Source organism: Pleurodeles waltl, chromosome 10 (assembly GCF_031143425.1).
Source record: "Pleurodeles waltl isolate 20211129_DDA chromosome 10, aPleWal1.hap1.20221129, whole genome shotgun sequence".
Lineage (NCBI taxonomy): Eukaryota > Metazoa > Chordata > Amphibia > Caudata > Salamandridae > Pleurodeles > Pleurodeles waltl.
Window position 1 is genome coordinate 972,168,992 of NC_090449.1, and position 18,619 is coordinate 972,187,610.

Genomic DNA, 18,619 nt, shown 5'->3' on the forward strand with positions numbered 1-18,619 from the left:
ACTTAGGTGAGAAGGGACATAAAGTGTCCCCAGCAAAATTACAGTACTGTCAGAAAGAAATAAAATACTTTGGACAACAGAGAGAAAAAGGTACAAGGAATGTATCCAGAGAAAAGGTTACAACTATTTTGCAAATGAATCCTCCTGTTACTTAAAGAGATGTCAGGATGTTTTTGGGAATGGTGAGGTACTGCCACCAATGGATTCCCAATTTGCCTGTTATTTCCAAGCCATTACAAAGATTGACTCGCAAAGACATAACTGATCCAGTGCCCTTTAAAGAAGCTTGTATGAAAGCTTTTTTTGAGTTGAGAGTGTCTGTGCACAGCACCACCTCCGAGAATGCCTGACTACACAAAACCATGTTTCTGTTTTGTCATGAACGTGATTGTTGTGCACTTTCTGTCCAGATACAGGTACATGGTGGCATATTTTTCTGCTACATTGGATCCTGTCACCGCAGCTTTGCCTGGCTGCTTAAAGAATGTGGCCACGGTTGGAACCAGCATCACTCAGTAACTGTTTTGGTCCCTCACTCGGTTGAGGACTTACTTACCAGGACCAAGACTCAGTTTTTAACAAATTCCAGTGTGCCTTTGTATAAACTTTTAATTTTAGGCTCACCAAATGTGTCCCTTAAGCGTTGCAATGTGCTTAATCCAGCAACCTTGCTCCCAACAGACACTGTTGAATCTGACAATATTAATGAAATTGAGCATAACTGCCTAGAAGTTACTGAAGTGTGCACCAGACCTGATATACAGGATACTCTGTTGAAGGAAAATGATCAAATAATTTTAGTTGATGGTTCCTGTTTAAGAGACAATGCTGGAACTTTAAGATCTGGTTATGCTGTGTGCACTATTACTGGCATACTCAAAGCTTCATGGCTTCAAGGATTATTTTCTTCAGAAGTGGCTGACTTGGTGGCTCTTACTAGAGCATGCTTTATTTCTGCACAGCTTAAAATTACGATTTCTACAGACAGACAGTATGGATTTGGTGTGGTACATGATTTTGGGCAGTTATGGTCCCAGAGAGGTTTCATGACCTCTTCTGGCTCACTAGTTATAAATGGTGATAGAATTCATGATTTGTTAAAAGCTTTTTCATTGAGATCCCTGTGTGTGGTGGTTTGAGATACATATTGGTGATTGTCTGTATATTTAGTCAATGGATTGAAGCTTACCCCACACATAGAAATGATAGCCTTACAGTATCAAAGCTGTTACTTAAAAGAGTTGATCCCTCTTTTTGGGTTTCCAGCCTCTTTAGAATCAGACAGAGGAAGTCACTTCAACAATGAAGTGATTAAATTACTATGTTAAGCCTTAAACATTAAGCAGAAGCTGCATTGTAGCTACTGGCCTGATGCTTCTGGATTAGTAGAACAAATGAATGGAACTTTTAAAGCTCAATTGGCAAAAATGTGTGCATCCACAAATCTGAAATGGCCAGATGCTTTACCATTGGTTCTAATGAGCATGAGAAGTACACCTGACAGAAAGACTGGTGTCTCTCTCCCCACGAGATCCTGATGGGAAGAGCAATGAGATTGCCAGCTGTTCCTGCAAATGCACTTGTAAACATATGACTTGATGCTGAATTACTGCAAAGATCTAGCTGATGTGGTTCACTCTTTGTCTCACCAGATGACAAACCAACCGCCGTGCCACAATCCCAAGGACAGTGTCATAGACTCCCAGCTGGTGATTGGGTGGTGATCAAGAAGGATATGCGGAAGACTTGCTTGGAGCCTAGGTGGAAAGGCCCTTACCCGATCATTCTGGTGATGACAACTGCTGTGAAGTGTGCTGGAGTTTCAAACTGTGTCCATGAGAGTTGTACTCGCAAAGTGGCTTATCCTCTGGAAGACGATCCAGTGTTGCTGAGGGCACCAGCTGAAGTTATACAGTCCCAGAAGAGCAAGTGACAAAGAGAAAGCAAGAGACTGCAAGAGCAAAGACAGTGCAAACTGGTGAAGATCCCAGAAGTGTACCTCTGAAAGATGAAATAGAGGACACATCTGATACTCCTCTATCAACAGTACCTTTGAGAGATGAAATAGTGGACAATCCTGATATTTCTCTATCAGCAGAAATCGATGCGGATGAAGCAGGAGAGGCAAGTTTGAGGAGGACTCTCACAGAAGCAGACGATTGGGAAAAAGGGATAAAGCAGATCTCGTTCCCTGAAGAAGACGGAAGTGGAGTAGAGTTGAATCAAAGTCATGCAGATTTGACTTCTCCTGAAGTGGTTAATGGTGCAGGTGAAGAAGCAAGTCAAAGTCAAAGAAGTGCTTGTCAATTTCCTGCTGAACCAAGAATAATTGTAAGTCCAGTTTTGCCATTACTGTCTAGAAAAACTGTGAAAGGAGACAAGTGGCCTACACTGCATGAAACTGTAAAGGTTCCTCATGCACTGTCAAGAATAAATGAGGAAGCTGAAACAACAGAAGGAACCGATCTGAGTGAAGGAGAAAAAGTGCAAATCGAAGATCAAAGAGAAAGAGTTGCAAGACGAAGATACATAGGTCCTGAATGGGCATATCTCACAGCTGATGAATGGGAACACAAGTTTACATCCTTTTGTTTTAATCGTGAGAATACCGTCCTACATATTGGACCTTGAAATTGTATTTGAACTGAGTTTTGAAATCACATTGCCAATTGAACAAGAGACATTATATACACTGGAAGTTCGTGATCAACAGATTATGATTGAAAACTGATTTTGACAAAGCTGCTAAACCGATGTTTGACAGGTTCTGGAGAAAAGTCTAAAAGCTGCTATATATAATCACAAAGAAGACTGAAGACTATTTTTGATTTTGTTTGGCCTCATAGTTAAATCTATTTTTCTTTTTCTTTCGCTTTCTGATTCTTTACAGGTCATGGATTCCAATCAGGATTGCATTAAAAATAATAGGTGTTGCAAATGTATGTGTGTTGGATTAGCAATTGTATGTGTGTTGATAAGTTTGTTGCTGATTTTAAGTATGAGTGTTTCTGATAAAGCGGAGACTAATTATACACCTCCTCAAAAGACTACTACACTTTCTAAATTAGAGATGTTTAATCAGGATGAGAAATCCTTACATTTAGACAACTCACAGGTAGGTCTTTCTTCTAATGATTTATATTGCTTATTGTATGAATATGTTGGGACAATGGATGTGAGAGAGTGTTATGCGTGTACATATATTCCTTTACCAGTGCAGGAAGGAAGTACATATCATAGTTAACCACTAAAATGTGGAATTAGGCTCAGTCTTCTGTTAACAAGATTTTATAATCAAGGATACATCCAATATTTTTGGATGTTGTTTTTTATTTGTTCCAATTAACCAACATTTGAGTAGTATTGCTAGAGCTAACAACTGACATTTTAGGAGGTTTCTTTGAGCCCTCACTAACATTTGGGACTGCCTATGCGCATCATAATAACCTCACATGTACACTTTCACAAGCTGAGAAAACTTTCCTGGATCAGAATGATGATAGAACAAAGGGATTGAAGGAGAAGATAGAGATGGGTTTTGTGAACCGCACATACAAAAATGACTGTGCATATAGTGTAACTAACACACAAGGGAAGCTTGCTTTAGATAACCAACATGTAGGAAAGCTCTGTACATACAGACCTCAATCCAGAACTGATACTAAGTTTGTGGGAACCAGTAAATGCATGCATGTATTTCTTTTTAGGAACACATGGGACTTTATGCTGAATGGAAAAGATCCTGTGATTCCTGGGGTTTACTACATCTGTGGGAAAGTGCTTAGTATCATCTTCCTAAGGGTGGTATGGTACTTGGTACCTGGAGTGTTTTTTTCCTAAAATGTATCATGTTGACAACACTGAGGACCACATGAGAACCTGAGATCACGATCAAAAAGGTCAAGTTATTCAGTAATAGTTGGAGATATATTTGGAGGAATTATTCCTTCTGTAGGAGTTGTTCTGAATGACATGGAAATTAGAAAGCTGTCTACTATTGTAGATAGAATACAAACAGATTTTCTGGAGCAATCATATTGATGGATACTGAAATGGTTGTGGTACGTTCGATGGTTCTTCAAAACCGTCTGCGTTAAACATCCTTTACCGATAATAGTGAAGAAATTAGAAATTTCATTAAGAATTTGACAGATTTAAATTCAGATATACAAGACCTGAAAGCCAGGTGTATGGGAAAATATAGGCAAAAGTTTTACTAAAGTATTGGTCGGGAAATCTTGGTCAGGATATTATGGGAATGATACTAAAACTATTATTAATAGTGGTTGTGTGTGTCAACTGCATAATCGGATTCTACAAATTGTATAGATTCATACAAAGACAAAAGATGAAAAATGGAAAAGATGAGAAGCACGTACTTTCATGATTTGAGAAATTCTGAAACTTGGAGAAAACCCGAGTAATAATAGTTATACTAAACAAACTAAGTTTAGAATTGTCTCATTAGTATTAAGTATTTTTTATGATGAAGGTGGTCGATGTTGGTCAAGGATGGCAGGTAGGAGATTTTATCTTTAGGACTGGGTTAAATAACAGTGGCATATTATGTATGGCTCCCCCATTACTACTCTGCCACATGTAGCAGTTGAAAGCAAGGGCAGATGAGCTTGGGGGCCATATGTAACATAACAATACAGATGGGTAAAAAGTAAATTACAGGGATGTTTTTCACTTCAGAGTTTTCAGTGGCCTATAGATAACTCAAGCAGCAATTCACTTCCGATATATAGATATATATTCACATCCAACCACAATCAGCTCAGGCAGGAATACAGCACAATCCGTTACCACTCAAGAGGCTTATTTCTCACTTTTCTTTTGTTGTCATAATATTTCACCCGCCAAAGTGCATGGTGCGAACAAAAAATATATATATTTTTTTTCATTTGTAACAGGGAGGAGAAGTCATGGCTTCCCTAATACTCCTCTGCCCCTGCATAGCAGTTGAAAGCAGAGGCAGATGATTGATGGCTATACATAACATACAATTATAAAAAAAGAAAATTATGGGGATGCTTCGCCCATTTACTGTCATGCAGAACCCCTCAGTGAAAAACTTCCCCATAATTCACTGTACCCTATCTATATTTCTATAGGTTTTCTAGCCAGTCTTATGGCATCCAACCTAGTGTTTTATAACTGAAGACATTACACAATTACAAGATTTCCAGGCCTTTAATTTTAGATTATGTCTAAACATCTGTTCACTATGCAATACATATATAACAGACAGTCCCAGACATTGGATTTGCGTGACATTAGAGGCGTTGAAACTCCTTGGGAATGTTGAGCTCTTTAAAAAAGAACAAAGGCAGCAACAGTGATTTTTCACGTTTTTAATTTTGTAGCTTTGCTCCCAGACATGTACTAAAAAGAACCAATGACTGGATTAAGACTATTTCTTTCATACACAAAATACATTATTGCAGTAGCTTGACAATTTTACCAGATTCTTCACATACATTCACAAAACACTGGTGACTCCACTCTCCCACTAATTCAACCCTCCCTATTAAATTCACCTCTGTATGTGAGTATTTGCTATGAAAGAGCATAACAAAAGGATATGGAAGTCTTCTTTCTACTGATGACAATAAACAGATGACAACACTGCACCATCAGATATTCTGCAGCATGGCATAAAATGTGTCTTTGTCTCTTTAAGATATAAAGCCTGGCAAACAAAAACTACACATAAACACATTTTCTGAAATATAAAGACAGTTACAAAAATATATTTCTGAGCAAATTAACTCAAGTGCTTCAAAATCGTGTAATTCAAAAATACACTACTTTCAACCCCAAAAAACACTTGTAATTTTGATGTTGTTTTTATGCAGCAGCCGCATAACCAATCAGTTAAATATTATTGCATACCACTGTAGAATATATTTACATGAGTATTCCAAGGAAGAAAAAATATCACGGACAGTTTTCCTCTTTTTAAACAGGTCCTCCGAGTGCTTCTCTTTTCAGTTGCAATCACTTAGATATAAGACATATGTTTATGCATGTACACGTGAACATTTTGAGTAATGTTATAATTTAATATCTTTCTTGATTTGAAGGCGTTGAATTCACAGTCTTCTCTGATCTACTACTTTTCACTGATGCAAAAATGGAAACAACACTAGTTGGAGCGTTTATGAACCTGTTTTTTTCCTAGACAAATCAGAGGGATCTCTTACAATGCACGTTTCTTAGAAAAGTAGATGACTTCGAGCTTTTAATTTACGCCACAAATGCACATAGTTGTAAATGCACATCTTCCATAATGTTCACTCTTCTGCTGCCTCCACTGTTTCAGAAACTACTACACCGCTCTCAGTCTTGGATGTGATTTTATTTTTGTTAGGTGCAAGTACAGTTTCTGGTTGTTCGTCTTTTTCTGAGACATCAGCACCAGAGCGCACATCTTCGGTTTCTTCTTTATGGGGGGATGATGATTCTTCACTTGTGGTGCTGGTCTCTACTTCTTCATCTAAAGGAAAAGAAGAGTAACAAATGTGGACATCTGTAACAATTCCTAAATGTAAAAAAACATCAAGTACATAATGAACATTTGAAGGTAACTGTTTAAGGTGAAGTAAATGTAGAGCTAAAAATGGTTTGCCTTTGTGACCTCTTCACAAAATAGAAGCACAGTATGCAAAAACAGGCTTGAGCAAATTGGACTTTCCTGCATGGCCACCCAAGATTTCTGCCGTTTGCTTGACCATGTTTTTACTGGCATTATGACTCTGCAGTGATGCTGCTACTCAGTTCCAGAGTGTATGCTCTCTGCCATAAGTTGGTACTGTCAAAATCGATTTCACCTAACTGTGGTACTTTACTTTTCTGTCAGGTCATGATCCGTGAAAATGATACATCATAGGTGCACTGCAATGAATTTGCCCTACTCGAATATATGCAAAGATATATGGCTTGCAGGGACACAACTGTGCTCTAGCTGGCTGCACTTTAAAAGCACTGCCGTGAAACATTAATAGATCACCCTTAAAGAGTGCCTTGTAAACCGGCTGCCCTGGGTGCTTAACATATCAAAACGGGGCACCCTATGCAATAGAAATAGTGTGCGTAACTGCTAAATATCTAAAAGCTGCATGCATTATTTTCCATTAAGAGGTGAAAGAATTAAATAAAAAAAGTTGAGAAAATGCTAGCACAACTATTCAAAGTTATTTTTCACTTAATTTTAAACATCTAGTTGTGTGGTGAAAGTAGATTTATCATAGCTTTAACTTTATAAAAGTATACTTTGCGCTGCCTCAGCTACAAACGTCTTAGAAACAGTTTTGTACTTATCCCGCCTCCAGAGGCCCAATACACATTCCTTGCTGGAGTTAACTACCCTGCTCTGCAGAGGATAACAGTATGGCCTCTGGGACCAGGAAGAGGTGTTGTCAACTAATGGCCACTTAACACGGATTACCCATCTCCTATGACGACAAGAACATTTGGCAGAACAAAGGACAGTTGTCACATTACCTCTTCTGTCTTGGAGAAGCCAAGTGGGGCAGACAGAATCTACTTCCATACATTCCCAGGGCCCTACAAGATTCTTTGGCTTCAGTCTCAGCAGGGGAAGAAACCAGTTATTGACCCCCAACAGAGGGAAATTATCTCTCTAAAGATAGGAATGGTATGGGTATGGAGAGTTATATCCCCTTCTGACGGAAGAAGGGATTAGCCATGATGGATAATTTACAGTAAGTGCTGGAAAGGAGATGAGCATATGGTAAGAAAGTGGCTGGATAGAGTGGGAACAATTCTACAATCACAGGATAGCACACAGGATAAGACCTCACCATAACATTCTCAAAACATTCATTGACCAATGAAAAACACATTCTCCTTGGTCTTGTTGTTGCTCAAGAACACCAGAGTGCCTCTCTCACTCTTCATGCAGTGATTTATTCGTGGGTTTTTGTGATGGTTGGCCTACGGAGCTAACAGCTGGACTAGGAAGGTGTGCACCACCGATGTACAGTGGTATGACTGACTGACTGACTGACGTGGTACAATTGCCACAACCATCTTTTGTAAATATCTGAAGATGAAAAACTCTGCTGAACCAAAGACTCAACAGCTCCTGACTCCTGTTGGCACCCACTGACTGACACCGCTCTCCAAGAGTCAGGTGAGTGACCTCCTATTTGCCTAATCTAGGGAAATTGAAAGCAGAAGGACTGTCAAAAGGGCCCGGCTGACTAAAGAGTAATGGAACCTGCACAAGCACTGGCTTGAGAGACTTTGTGTGTAAAAGTCAGCCCTGTGGCCATGGGTGTTGAGGGAGAGGTACGAAATAACTTTTCTAGGAACTGGAAAAAAGTGGGATTTAGTCACTTGTTCCACCTCTGGAGGACCAGGCACTGAGGTTTATTCAGAGAGGGCTGTCTCATGGCGGTAAAAAAAAAGCCAAGATACTCTTACAGCGTTTTTGCTGTGCTGACAACTAGTCCAGTGGGACCCCCATGATAAAGGCATTTGGTCTTATGGAATCATGCTGGTTACTGCTTCCAGCTTTGCTCCACTGGTGGATTATGATAACAAAAGAGTGATTAAGTTCAGAGGTGAAACATGGGACTGGGGGTGAGGCAGCACATCTATCCCAGCGGCAAAGTGACCTTGGCAGCTATAAAACCCAGGTTTGTTCTATTCTGAACTTATGACACAAAACAAATGGCTTCAGCAGGAATTGGTGAGGACATATCGAATTTCGACCAACTGTTACCAGTTTAAGCTCTGGATCTGGCCTCGCTGAGGACTGTAACCTTCCAAGTTAAATCAGGCAGAAGGACTTTAAAAAAAAAAAAAAGAAGGTGATCTGCTTTGTGTAACTACCTTTACTGCGGTCGAACTGAGATCATTCTACGTCCCAGAAAACACACTGCGGTTTCTTGTTTCTTTTTTGCATTAAAACTATAAAAAAAAAAATCATATATACATTTCCCCTTATCTGGATTTTTTGGGGAAAAATCTTTTTGTTATGTTTTGTACATAACTAAAGAGCACCCTCTCTCCCAAAACATAATGTGACGTGGTTATGTCATACTCTTGTATTACAGAACAACCTTGGGAAATCTCAAAGAGGCATTAACAACCTCTTAGCTCATGCCAGTTCTCAATATTCCACCCACTGACCATCAAACTTTATCAAATTTCCAGGGGCAACCCCTGGCTTTTTATACTGATTTTTTTGGCTAGCATGCACCACCCCATGCCCACCTTCCATTGTGACACCAATCAGGACAGTGTACGTGGGTGAAGTTTAATCACATCATATGTCTAGGGCAACCAGCTGTTTGGTAACGTCCAAAAGGCATTGACCCACCTGTAACCAAAAGTGTTGTAGCCTCAGGCACTCCCAAATAATATACAAAGAGACTACAGGCTCCGTGGGCACTCATCATCCAATTTCTTGCTCATACGGAAGATTCTAGTTCTGATGTAGTAAGTACAGTGAAATATTTTCAGTTGCACTAATCTGAATCTGGACTTAATGGCTACCTCCCCTGAGTATCGGACTGCCTCACCCCAGTCTTCATCTGTCACCATTCCTATGTCCCCTTCCCATTTGCCCCTCAGAACCAAGAGGGTGGACTGCCAATTAGTGACCAGTGTCCTGTCGATTTGGGAGACGGCGTGTTTGTGTAAGGGTGCGTCCAAATGCCTGAATTCCAAGTCGGCTTTCATGTGCCACTTCTTATATCAGGTCCTTATACCCCTTGAGGGATTGTTGAAGCTGTCTCTACTAATAGACCTGGGTGGCTGCCAGGTCAAACTGCAGCTTAGCAAATGGGAGGATGCCCTATGGTCCCCACACATCCCCAGGCTTCATTATCCTAATTATAGCCCATTGTTTCCCACACTCTAGTCCCCAGAGGTCTCCCAGAGCAGCACATTCCCACAATGGGGCCTCTACTGTGAGGAGCGCTACCACCCTCACCCCACAGCGCCAATCCAATTTTGTTAGCCACTACCTTCCACATGTTAACCACTAAGTCTGTGGGTGATGATAGGCGAGTCAGGCATTTTTGTTTGTATAAATTCAGCACATACCCTGTGGTTCCAGGGAGTATCTTTCTGTACCTAAGAGAGGGTTTCTGCCGAGGGGCAATGCCCAATCATTAATGACCAACAGCTGTGTGGCCCAGTAACAGAGACGAAGGTCAGGCAAAATTCACCCTTGTAGTGATTTCTTGCTAATGTTTTTAGTGCTATATGGGTGGGTATTTGGGGTGGGGTGGCTTTCCATCCCAGAGTAAGGACCTGGTAAATATGTCCACCGCCCTGAAAAATTCCCCTGGCACCGCATATAACGTGTTCTACATCAAACAGAGAAACATGTCAGGGTAATCATTTTGTACAGGGCAGCCCTGCGTTCTACAGTTAGCAGGAGGGACAGCAGGGGACCTACATCTCTTCTGTATTCATCTAGAGCTTGTCCCATGTTGCTCCTCTAGAACGTCCCAGGGCCCAAGACAAACTGGACCCCCAAATATTGGACCCCCCCTCCCTTATAGTCAATAGCAGAGGACAGGACCAGTCTGCAGATGGGCCCCAAACAGTCAAAAGGAAGGCAACTGACCTATGCGAATTTATACGGACCCCTGAATATCTCCCGAAGGTATCAAGAAGCTGCAAAACTCTGGGTATGGAGTGTAACAGTTGATCAGGTACAGAGGCACGTCATCTGCATATAGGGAGATAATGTCTTCCCAGCCTGGTCCCTATTTCATTCCCGCAGCTGGGCGTCTGCCCTTCCACAGTACACCATGGGGTTCCAAGGCCAGGGCAAACAACAGAGGGGAGGAGTGAGTATTCCTGTCTTGTTCCGCTCCCTATGCCAAACTCTTCTGAGAGATATCCATTCACATGCACCTGGGCCACCAATCTAGGGTATAGGAGAAGTATGTAGGAGGTAAAATTTCTCCAGTTTACTGAATCTAAGGCTTTTCGGCATCAAGGGAGAGCAGTCTTCGGTTCACACCAGATACCTAATGAATCTTCAGAAATTGTGACGGGTGAATCCTGACTGATTCGGAGCCACTAATTTTTCAATTAACCGTATTATGAGACTTGCTAGTATTTTGGACACGATTTGCACTTCTGTGTTTGAAAGAGTAATCCGCCTATATGAGGCGCGCTTGTCTATTGGCTTTCCCTCTTTATGGAGGAGGATAATGGTAGAAGTCCTTAAACCTCTGGGCAGGCAGCCTTCCTTCCTTGCCTGGTACAGCCTTTTACATAAGGGATCACATACTAGTCTCCAGACATAGCAGAAACAATTCAGAGGAGAGCCCGGAAGTCTTCCCAGGTTAAGCTGGTGTTCTAGGCTCATTGATATTTGTTGTGCTAATTTCCCTGTCAATGGCCTCCAAGTCCACTCTCTCCAGAACCCTGGAAGGCAGGTCTCCTACAAACCCCTGGAGGTTGTCAACCCACACTTCAGGCCCAGGCCAGTATAGTTCCACAAGATTGGCTGTGAGGGCCCTGGCTATATCATCTGCTGAATGTTCATGTATCCCTTCTGTGTTAACCACTTAGTGTCCCCAGCATCTCCCATCCTCTCTTCTCCTCAGCCATGCCACCAGTTTGCTGGCCTTACTACCAACTTCGTACAGTATTGTCTGGACAGATATTGGACCTTTGTCTTGTTCTCCACCAAACATCTTTACTCTTCCCTAGTAAGGACAATATGGTGCAGGAGTTCTGGACTAGTCTGGAGCGTATATTCACTTTCCCATCTCAACTGTCTGGCCTCTAGTTCGGTTACCTCAGTATTTTATTCTTCGTTCCCCAAAAAGTGTGGGATATCAAGCACCCCCGCTGAACCTTTTATATGCCTCCCGTATCACTATCTTCGAAGCCACTGACCTCCTGTTCTCCCTGGAATACTATCCCGTGTTAGTTGTCAACTTAAGTCTAGCGTTCCAGTTGACCAGGGGTCCAGTCACCATACCACCCAACCCCTCGGGTATTGTCGTCCCAAACATGTGAGGATGGGGGTGATCAGAAATTCTCCTTGGCAGATATTTAATGTTCAGATAGCAATCCCCCCTTGTGTATGCGGACAAGAGGATAGTCCTGTGTGGATATACAGCCATCTGACCCAGTTGTGTATGAGGAGAGTCGTTCCTCCGGGTGGGTGTCTTCCCAAATGTTAAGTGGTTCCACAGAGTCTTCGAATGTTTGCAGATGTGTGTTGCTTCCCCAGTGCTGCACAATCCTAGTTAGCCTGTCCAGCTCTCCCTGCAAGGTAAGGTTGAGATCCCCTCCTACAAAGGTGGCGGCTTGCAAGGCCTGCACCAACCACAACGCTGTAAACCCTGAGTGCACTAATACAGTGTGTCTGCCTTTCCCCATGAAGGCACAGTTATTGCCCACCAAGCGGGTCTCCTGAAGCAAAATTATGCCTGGATTGTTTATCAACAGTAAACGGGACGCCACTCCTTTCTTCACCCAGTTACATAGCCCATTTACATTGCATAAGAGGAGCTTAAGACTTTGACTCAGATTGTTAGGCTTCATCCCCATGCTGTTTAAAAGTTGCTATGCACCCACCCTCCACTGTGTCCATTGCAGTGTCAAACATCCCCTTCCAAAATCTTCCTTGCGTACTTACACAGGCTCCAAGTGTAAAACTGCTCATCTACCCAATGCTTGTGGCGTCCGCCACCTTCCCCTACCCAACATCAAACCTGATTGAGATTATATTGTCAAGAAGAATAGACCCTTACTATCCGGGGGCAGACTAATCACTCAGTCTCTTGTGCAAGTTTTATTCCCAGCGTGTAATGTTTCTCAGGTCGCTGTGCTCCTTATGCCTATGGTCAATCTCTGCAGTCTTCTCCTCTCCTCTGTGGTCCGTCCCTGCAATCCAGACGAGGCACCTCATTATTCAGTACACTGGGAGAAACACATGGGCTTCCTTGTCTTGAGTCCCTTGCAGGGTACCAGCCCTTGAACCAGTTCCATGCCTCCTCAGGAGCCGAGCAGAACTAGAATTTACCCTTTGTCAAGCAAATGACTTTTGGCCTGAACTTCTTTGGTAAAGTCTGAGAACACCATCATTGTCTGATTATCTAAGAGCAGTAGCCCTGTTGCAGCGTTCCTCAGATCACAGTGTCCCAATCTCTAAAGTGCAGGAAAGGGGCGATTATCAGTTGTGGTCTCATACCCTGTCTGGGAAAGGTCCCTAGTATTCTTTGTGCACTCTCCACCGAAAAGTGGGGAGAGAGGCCACTCGTGGTTAGTCACATAGTCAAAATGTTCTTAATGATTTTCTCTACATTGAAGCCCTCTGCTATCTGAGGAATCCCAACAAAGCTCACATTGTTGTAGTGTGACCTGCCTTACGCATCCTCTGCTCCACAGTGTAGGCATTGTGTGATGACTTGGTGGGCTTTGTCGCTCAGGGTCTTGAGGGATAGCTCGCTTTCCAACAGGGAGTGGCAAGCCAATCCACTATTTTCCCCATGTCATTCCAGATCAGTGACGTTCACCTCCGCCATGACTATTTTGTTCTGATGCGCTATGCAGGAGTCCGCAATGGCATAGAGAAGTTCTTGAAGGGTGGAACCTCATCTTCCGCCTCTGCCCAATCTTACCTAGGATTTCTCCCTCTTTTGGCCTCCACAGTGGTTTGGAAGACATATTTGTCCAGGTGGGTGGCTTGAGTTGTCTTATGCCCCTTATCACATACAATGTTGTGAGCAATTGGTAAAGCACCACCGCCTGTACAGCTCTGCTCCTGGATTTGTAAAGTCAATGGCCCCTTCGCAGGTGGTCTGATCTTTATCGTCCGATTCATGGCTCCCCTGCTTTTCTCACCCACTTCTTACAAAACATTGCTGAGGCAGTGAGAAGTAGTATTTTACAAAGCCCCCAAATGAATACATACATCTAGTGATTTTGCAATATACTCTTTGTTGGTACTTATATCACTAAAACAAAGTACATGTTGACCATGAAGCAAGGGTTTTCACTTACCCGTTTATTTCTCCGCCTTCATGGAATAGAGTTGAAGTATGATTATGGTTGCATTTCATATCAAATGAACACAATCTGAATGCCATGTTTTGTAGCTACGTGGTCTGTGCTTAGATACAGTATTATCAATGTATTGAGCTAATTAATCCCAGCCTGCCCGCTGCAGAAATTGTACAGCAACAAACCACAAAGAATGGAAAGAATGTTTGAATATGCCATTCTGGCCAGAGACCAGTCATATGCAAACCAGTCATGGTCCTCCACTAAACGGTATCATCCAGTCCGAACTACCAGACAAGGTCTCCTCCAGACGGCAACATAAGCTATCCCACACCGTTTCGGCCTGCAGACCTGGTCAGTGAGGTATTTAAAGTATAGAGATCACGGGACCCACGTCTGGGTATACCGATCTCAGTTAGCTTATTTATTACTGAAAGCAACAAAATGCTGAATTGATCATTTGGTGGAGAATTCCAGTTTGTAATTTTCCTGTCAATGTGATGCCCTGTGAGGCCCAAAGGGGCCCACACCAACATGGGATTGCTTGTGTTCCTGCTCAGTGGGGACAATGCCTGAGGTTCAGGCTGGACTATTCCAACTAGAGTTGAATACAGTTGGTTCCTGTCTGAGTTGGCATGGCAAGCAATAAAACAATGGAATGGAATGGACCGTGACCCTGAGTAATTGCCAGTGGCTGACATCAATTCTAACAATCCACCCAATGCTTTTCTTTTCTCCTCAGTGCTGAATTTTTATCAGCTCCTAGTATATAAAAATGCACAGGCATACCAAGTGTCAAGCTTACACAGATATTTTGCTTGTAGGGAATGTGTCTATATTCTCAAGTTGGAATACAGTACTACCATGGTAACACTAATAAACAACTTTATAGGAGTAGTTCAGGATTCATAAGAACGCCAGTGCAGTGAGCGAACTACCAACTTGTAACACAACAGCCTGTAAATAGATCTTTGCACATTAAACAAGGCCTATCAGGGTGTTTTAAACGTTATCTATTTACTATGCTCACACAAGTATTAATGTAATGTCCATTATTAAACTGCATGCAAAATACAGCTGTAATTTATTACTTACCTTTTCTCTGCAAATGCTCTTGTTTCTCTCTTAGTTTGGCAGCTTCAGTTTCCTGCTTTTCTCGATCTGCTTTCAGATTTTTACAAACTTTTTTGTGAGTAAACCAGTGAGCTTTCTGACAGTCCTGGTCACAATAGATCACCTATAAGGAAAAATAAGGTATCAACAAACTGTGCTCGTCTATTTACATGAAAGAATCCAAAAACTTGATTGCAAGAAGCAAATACATGCTGCTCTGCCTAATAGGCTATACTGTCAGTCCTTCCCCAACTTCTTGATCCCATTTTCATAGAATGCTAACTATAAGCCATAATCAGAATCACATTTATACAGCACTACGACAGGTGGAAAGTGATCTTTGAGCTAAAAGGGTGCTGTGGCACTGGGACAAGTACAACTAGAAATAAATTCTTCAATTGCCAATGTGTATCTGACCTCGCCGTCCCCTTTCTGGGCCAACATGGTCGGGGAATATGTGCGTCAGAGTCAAGTCACAAGCCCATTTCTCGTTGCTAAGCAAGGATGAGAGACCCAGAGATAGAGAAGAGAGGAAATGTTTGAAGAGGAGGATTACAGTCGGCGTCAAGAGAGGACAAATTATCGGACCACTGCTAGCAAGGACTTCCATAATAACAGGGATGAATCTGCAAAAAGAACCACTGAGAGAAGCAATAATTCACAGAGGAGGTGATGAGCACACTGACAGATACCTGGATATACTACTAAAAGACCCAGTCACCCAGTGGAGTGAGGTGCTGAATCATCCAATGCTATGATTTTAACAGACAGTGACCTTAAGCAAGTTCTAGAGGGATGTGGCAACAATGTATTATCATACAGGGTAGAGTGAGGGGAATCAAATCACCTACATGTACCGTAATTTCCTATCACATCCTGGTCTCAGTGCAGACTGGGGGATAGTCCTTTTGGGTGTTGGGCAGAACACCTTGAATTTTTTTCTTTTTTCAGTGGTCCACATGTTCCACCAGACTGCATAAAACACTATGTGTATTGTGAATAATTGTTTTATTGAGCTCCATATTAATAATAATGGATTTTTTTGTGCTTTTTTTAGGTGACAGATACTCTATTCAGGGAACCTGTGAAGAATAACAAGGAATTCAAGGCTGAAAGAAAGCCCTGTAAGCATCTGTTCGTAACATGTAGTGCTGTAATTCACATGCTCTCCTTATTCCTGACATCTAGTGTTGGGCTTGGTCATTTGCAAGTTGTTTTTCTTCTAAGTCTTTTGAGTCACGGGATACACCATGTCTACACCCTTAATTGGCAAGGCACATGGGCACTGGTACACTAGCAGATTGATTTCCGCAAGAGTGGGTCAGAGTAGCATGGGGTGGCAAGTGAACACAATATAGTGCACATGTATTGTGAAAGGCCGTTAAAGAGGCAAGATCTGTAGAGCCACATGGTTCCGGGGCGGAAGGTGGATGCATGTGAATCTACAGCACAGCACGGTTAGAACAGATGCTTACAGGATACATAACATTTTCCATTTGTAGCATGTGTTGCTGTAGCTACACATGCTCTTTATAGACTATAAAGCACTATCCTTGTAAGTGTGGCAGCTAGCATGTAGATGATGCAGATGTCTGAAATCAAGTCCTTTAAACTGTCTGGCCACCCACTGCCTGCATTTGAGCCAGGATCTCCACGCATTAATGCTTGCTGAAAGTATATGGGGTTGATCATGTGCCTGCCCTACATATGTTACCAAACGGAATGGTTGCTGCTTCTTTTACATTGAGGCGAAGGGAAGGACTATTTTGGCTTTATGATAGCAAGTGTGGATGCACTTTACTATTCATCTTGAAATCCTGGATTAAGACATAGGCAGGCCTATGTGGGGTTTGACAAAGGCTACAAGCAATTGTTCAGCCTTGCAGAAGGGCTTAGTCCAATGACTGCATAGTACACGAGAGCTTGCTTGGCATCCAGGGCGTAAAGGGCTCCCTCTGCTTATGAGTGTGGCTCAGGGAAGACGACTGGAAGCTCTATGGTGTGGCTAAGGTGAAAGGGAGGAACATTGGGTTGGTTCTGGGTACAACCCTGTCTTTGTGGAATTGAATGAAGGGCTCATGTAGTGTGAGGCCATGTAACACACTAATTCACTTGAGAGGGTATGGCTACAAGAAAAGCTACTTTCCATAATAGCAAATGGAGATGGCACGACCCGTAGGAGATGAAATGTGCCATGACCCTGGTAAGGATCACATGAATGTTCCACACAGGAGCAGCTGCAACCCTGGAAGAGATGCTCGTTTTGAGACCATCCATGAAAGCTTTAATCACCATGCAGATACGTTTTTCCTGTTTTGCATGTCAGTGGCTATAGCTACTAACCTGAGCTCTACTGAACTGTATGCAAAGCCTAATTTCTGTACATTAGTAGGTAACAGATAGGTAAGAAATAATGTCCTGGACAGTAGGGTTGAGGGAACCCAGGTGTTGGGAGATTAAATAATGGACAAATCTTTTCCATTCTGCTGCACAGCAGGCTAGCGTGGTGGACCTACAAGACTTTCATAGATGTCCATGCACTCCTTCATAAGAACACAGGTAGACATATTTTAGGGACTCGGGTGCCAAAGCACCCTTGATATGATCTTGGTTCTGGTGAGAAAGACTGGATTATCAGGAAGCTTTTTGTGAGGGTTGACTAACACTTTGAGGAGTGTTAAATACCATCCCTATCTGGCCTATGTGGGGGCTACAGAAAGCTGCTGCCAGACTCATTATGTACCTCTCCCACGCCGAAAACACATCTCCCAACACCTGAGGACGCTCCTCTGGCTTCAGGTTGAAAAACTACTCAAGCTACTCACCCACATGTACAAGGCCATACACAATGCAGGACCAGCCTACCTGAACCACCGTGTCTCCTTCCACACCCCACCAGATCCCTTCGCTCTGCCTAGATGGCCCTGGCCACCATTCCTCGCATCTGCAAAACCACTGCTGGAGGATGATCCTTCACCTACATTGCAGCAAAGAGCTGAACAACCATCCCCTGCACCTCAGCCCGTCACTCACCATCTTCAGGAAGAAACTCAATACATGGCTCTTCGGATGCTGCCCTTCTCTCCCTCCTGCCCCCCCCCCAACGCCAAACACCTTGAGACCCTCACAGATGAGTAGCCGCACTTTACAAAAACTGATTGGATTGGATTAGTGTCAACATCAGGACAGTGCGCGCTCTACGGGCGACAAAAATGCAAAAACCCAGTCTTTATGCAAGAGCATAATTCATGCATAGTGTTTATATGCAGTATGTTAACCTTTTGTATTGCAGAGTTTAACCTTGAAAAACAGTATTAATGATGTTTGCAATAACTGTTTATTTGCAAGGTATTGCTGCAGGCTTACTGGGTGTATTAGGGTGTGGTCCCTTTCTAGGACCTTCTAGAAACTTTCCCTGCAGCATGACTGGGTGTGGTTTGTGGGCTGGGCCAGACTCTATATAAAGGAGCCAGCCCAGCTCCACCTGCTC

General features: G+C 42.6%; 1 protein-coding gene across 1 annotated transcript in view; it reads right to left on the minus strand.

Moving 5' to 3' along the window:
* Positions 1-5,342: 5,342 nt before the first annotated feature.
* ANKMY2 (ankyrin repeat and MYND domain containing 2) overlaps positions 5,343-18,619 on the minus strand; it is a 122,016-nt gene continuing 108,739 nt past the window's right edge. Inside the window, exons 9-10 of the mRNA XM_069211810.1 lie at positions 15,112-15,253; positions 5,343-6,502 (exon numbers count right to left, since the gene is read on the minus strand). Coding sequence (XP_069067911.1) covers positions 6,300-6,502; positions 15,112-15,253 — 345 coding nt within the window. The 3' untranslated portion in view covers positions 5,343-6,299. The remainder of the gene's footprint in view (positions 6,503-15,111; positions 15,254-18,619) is intronic.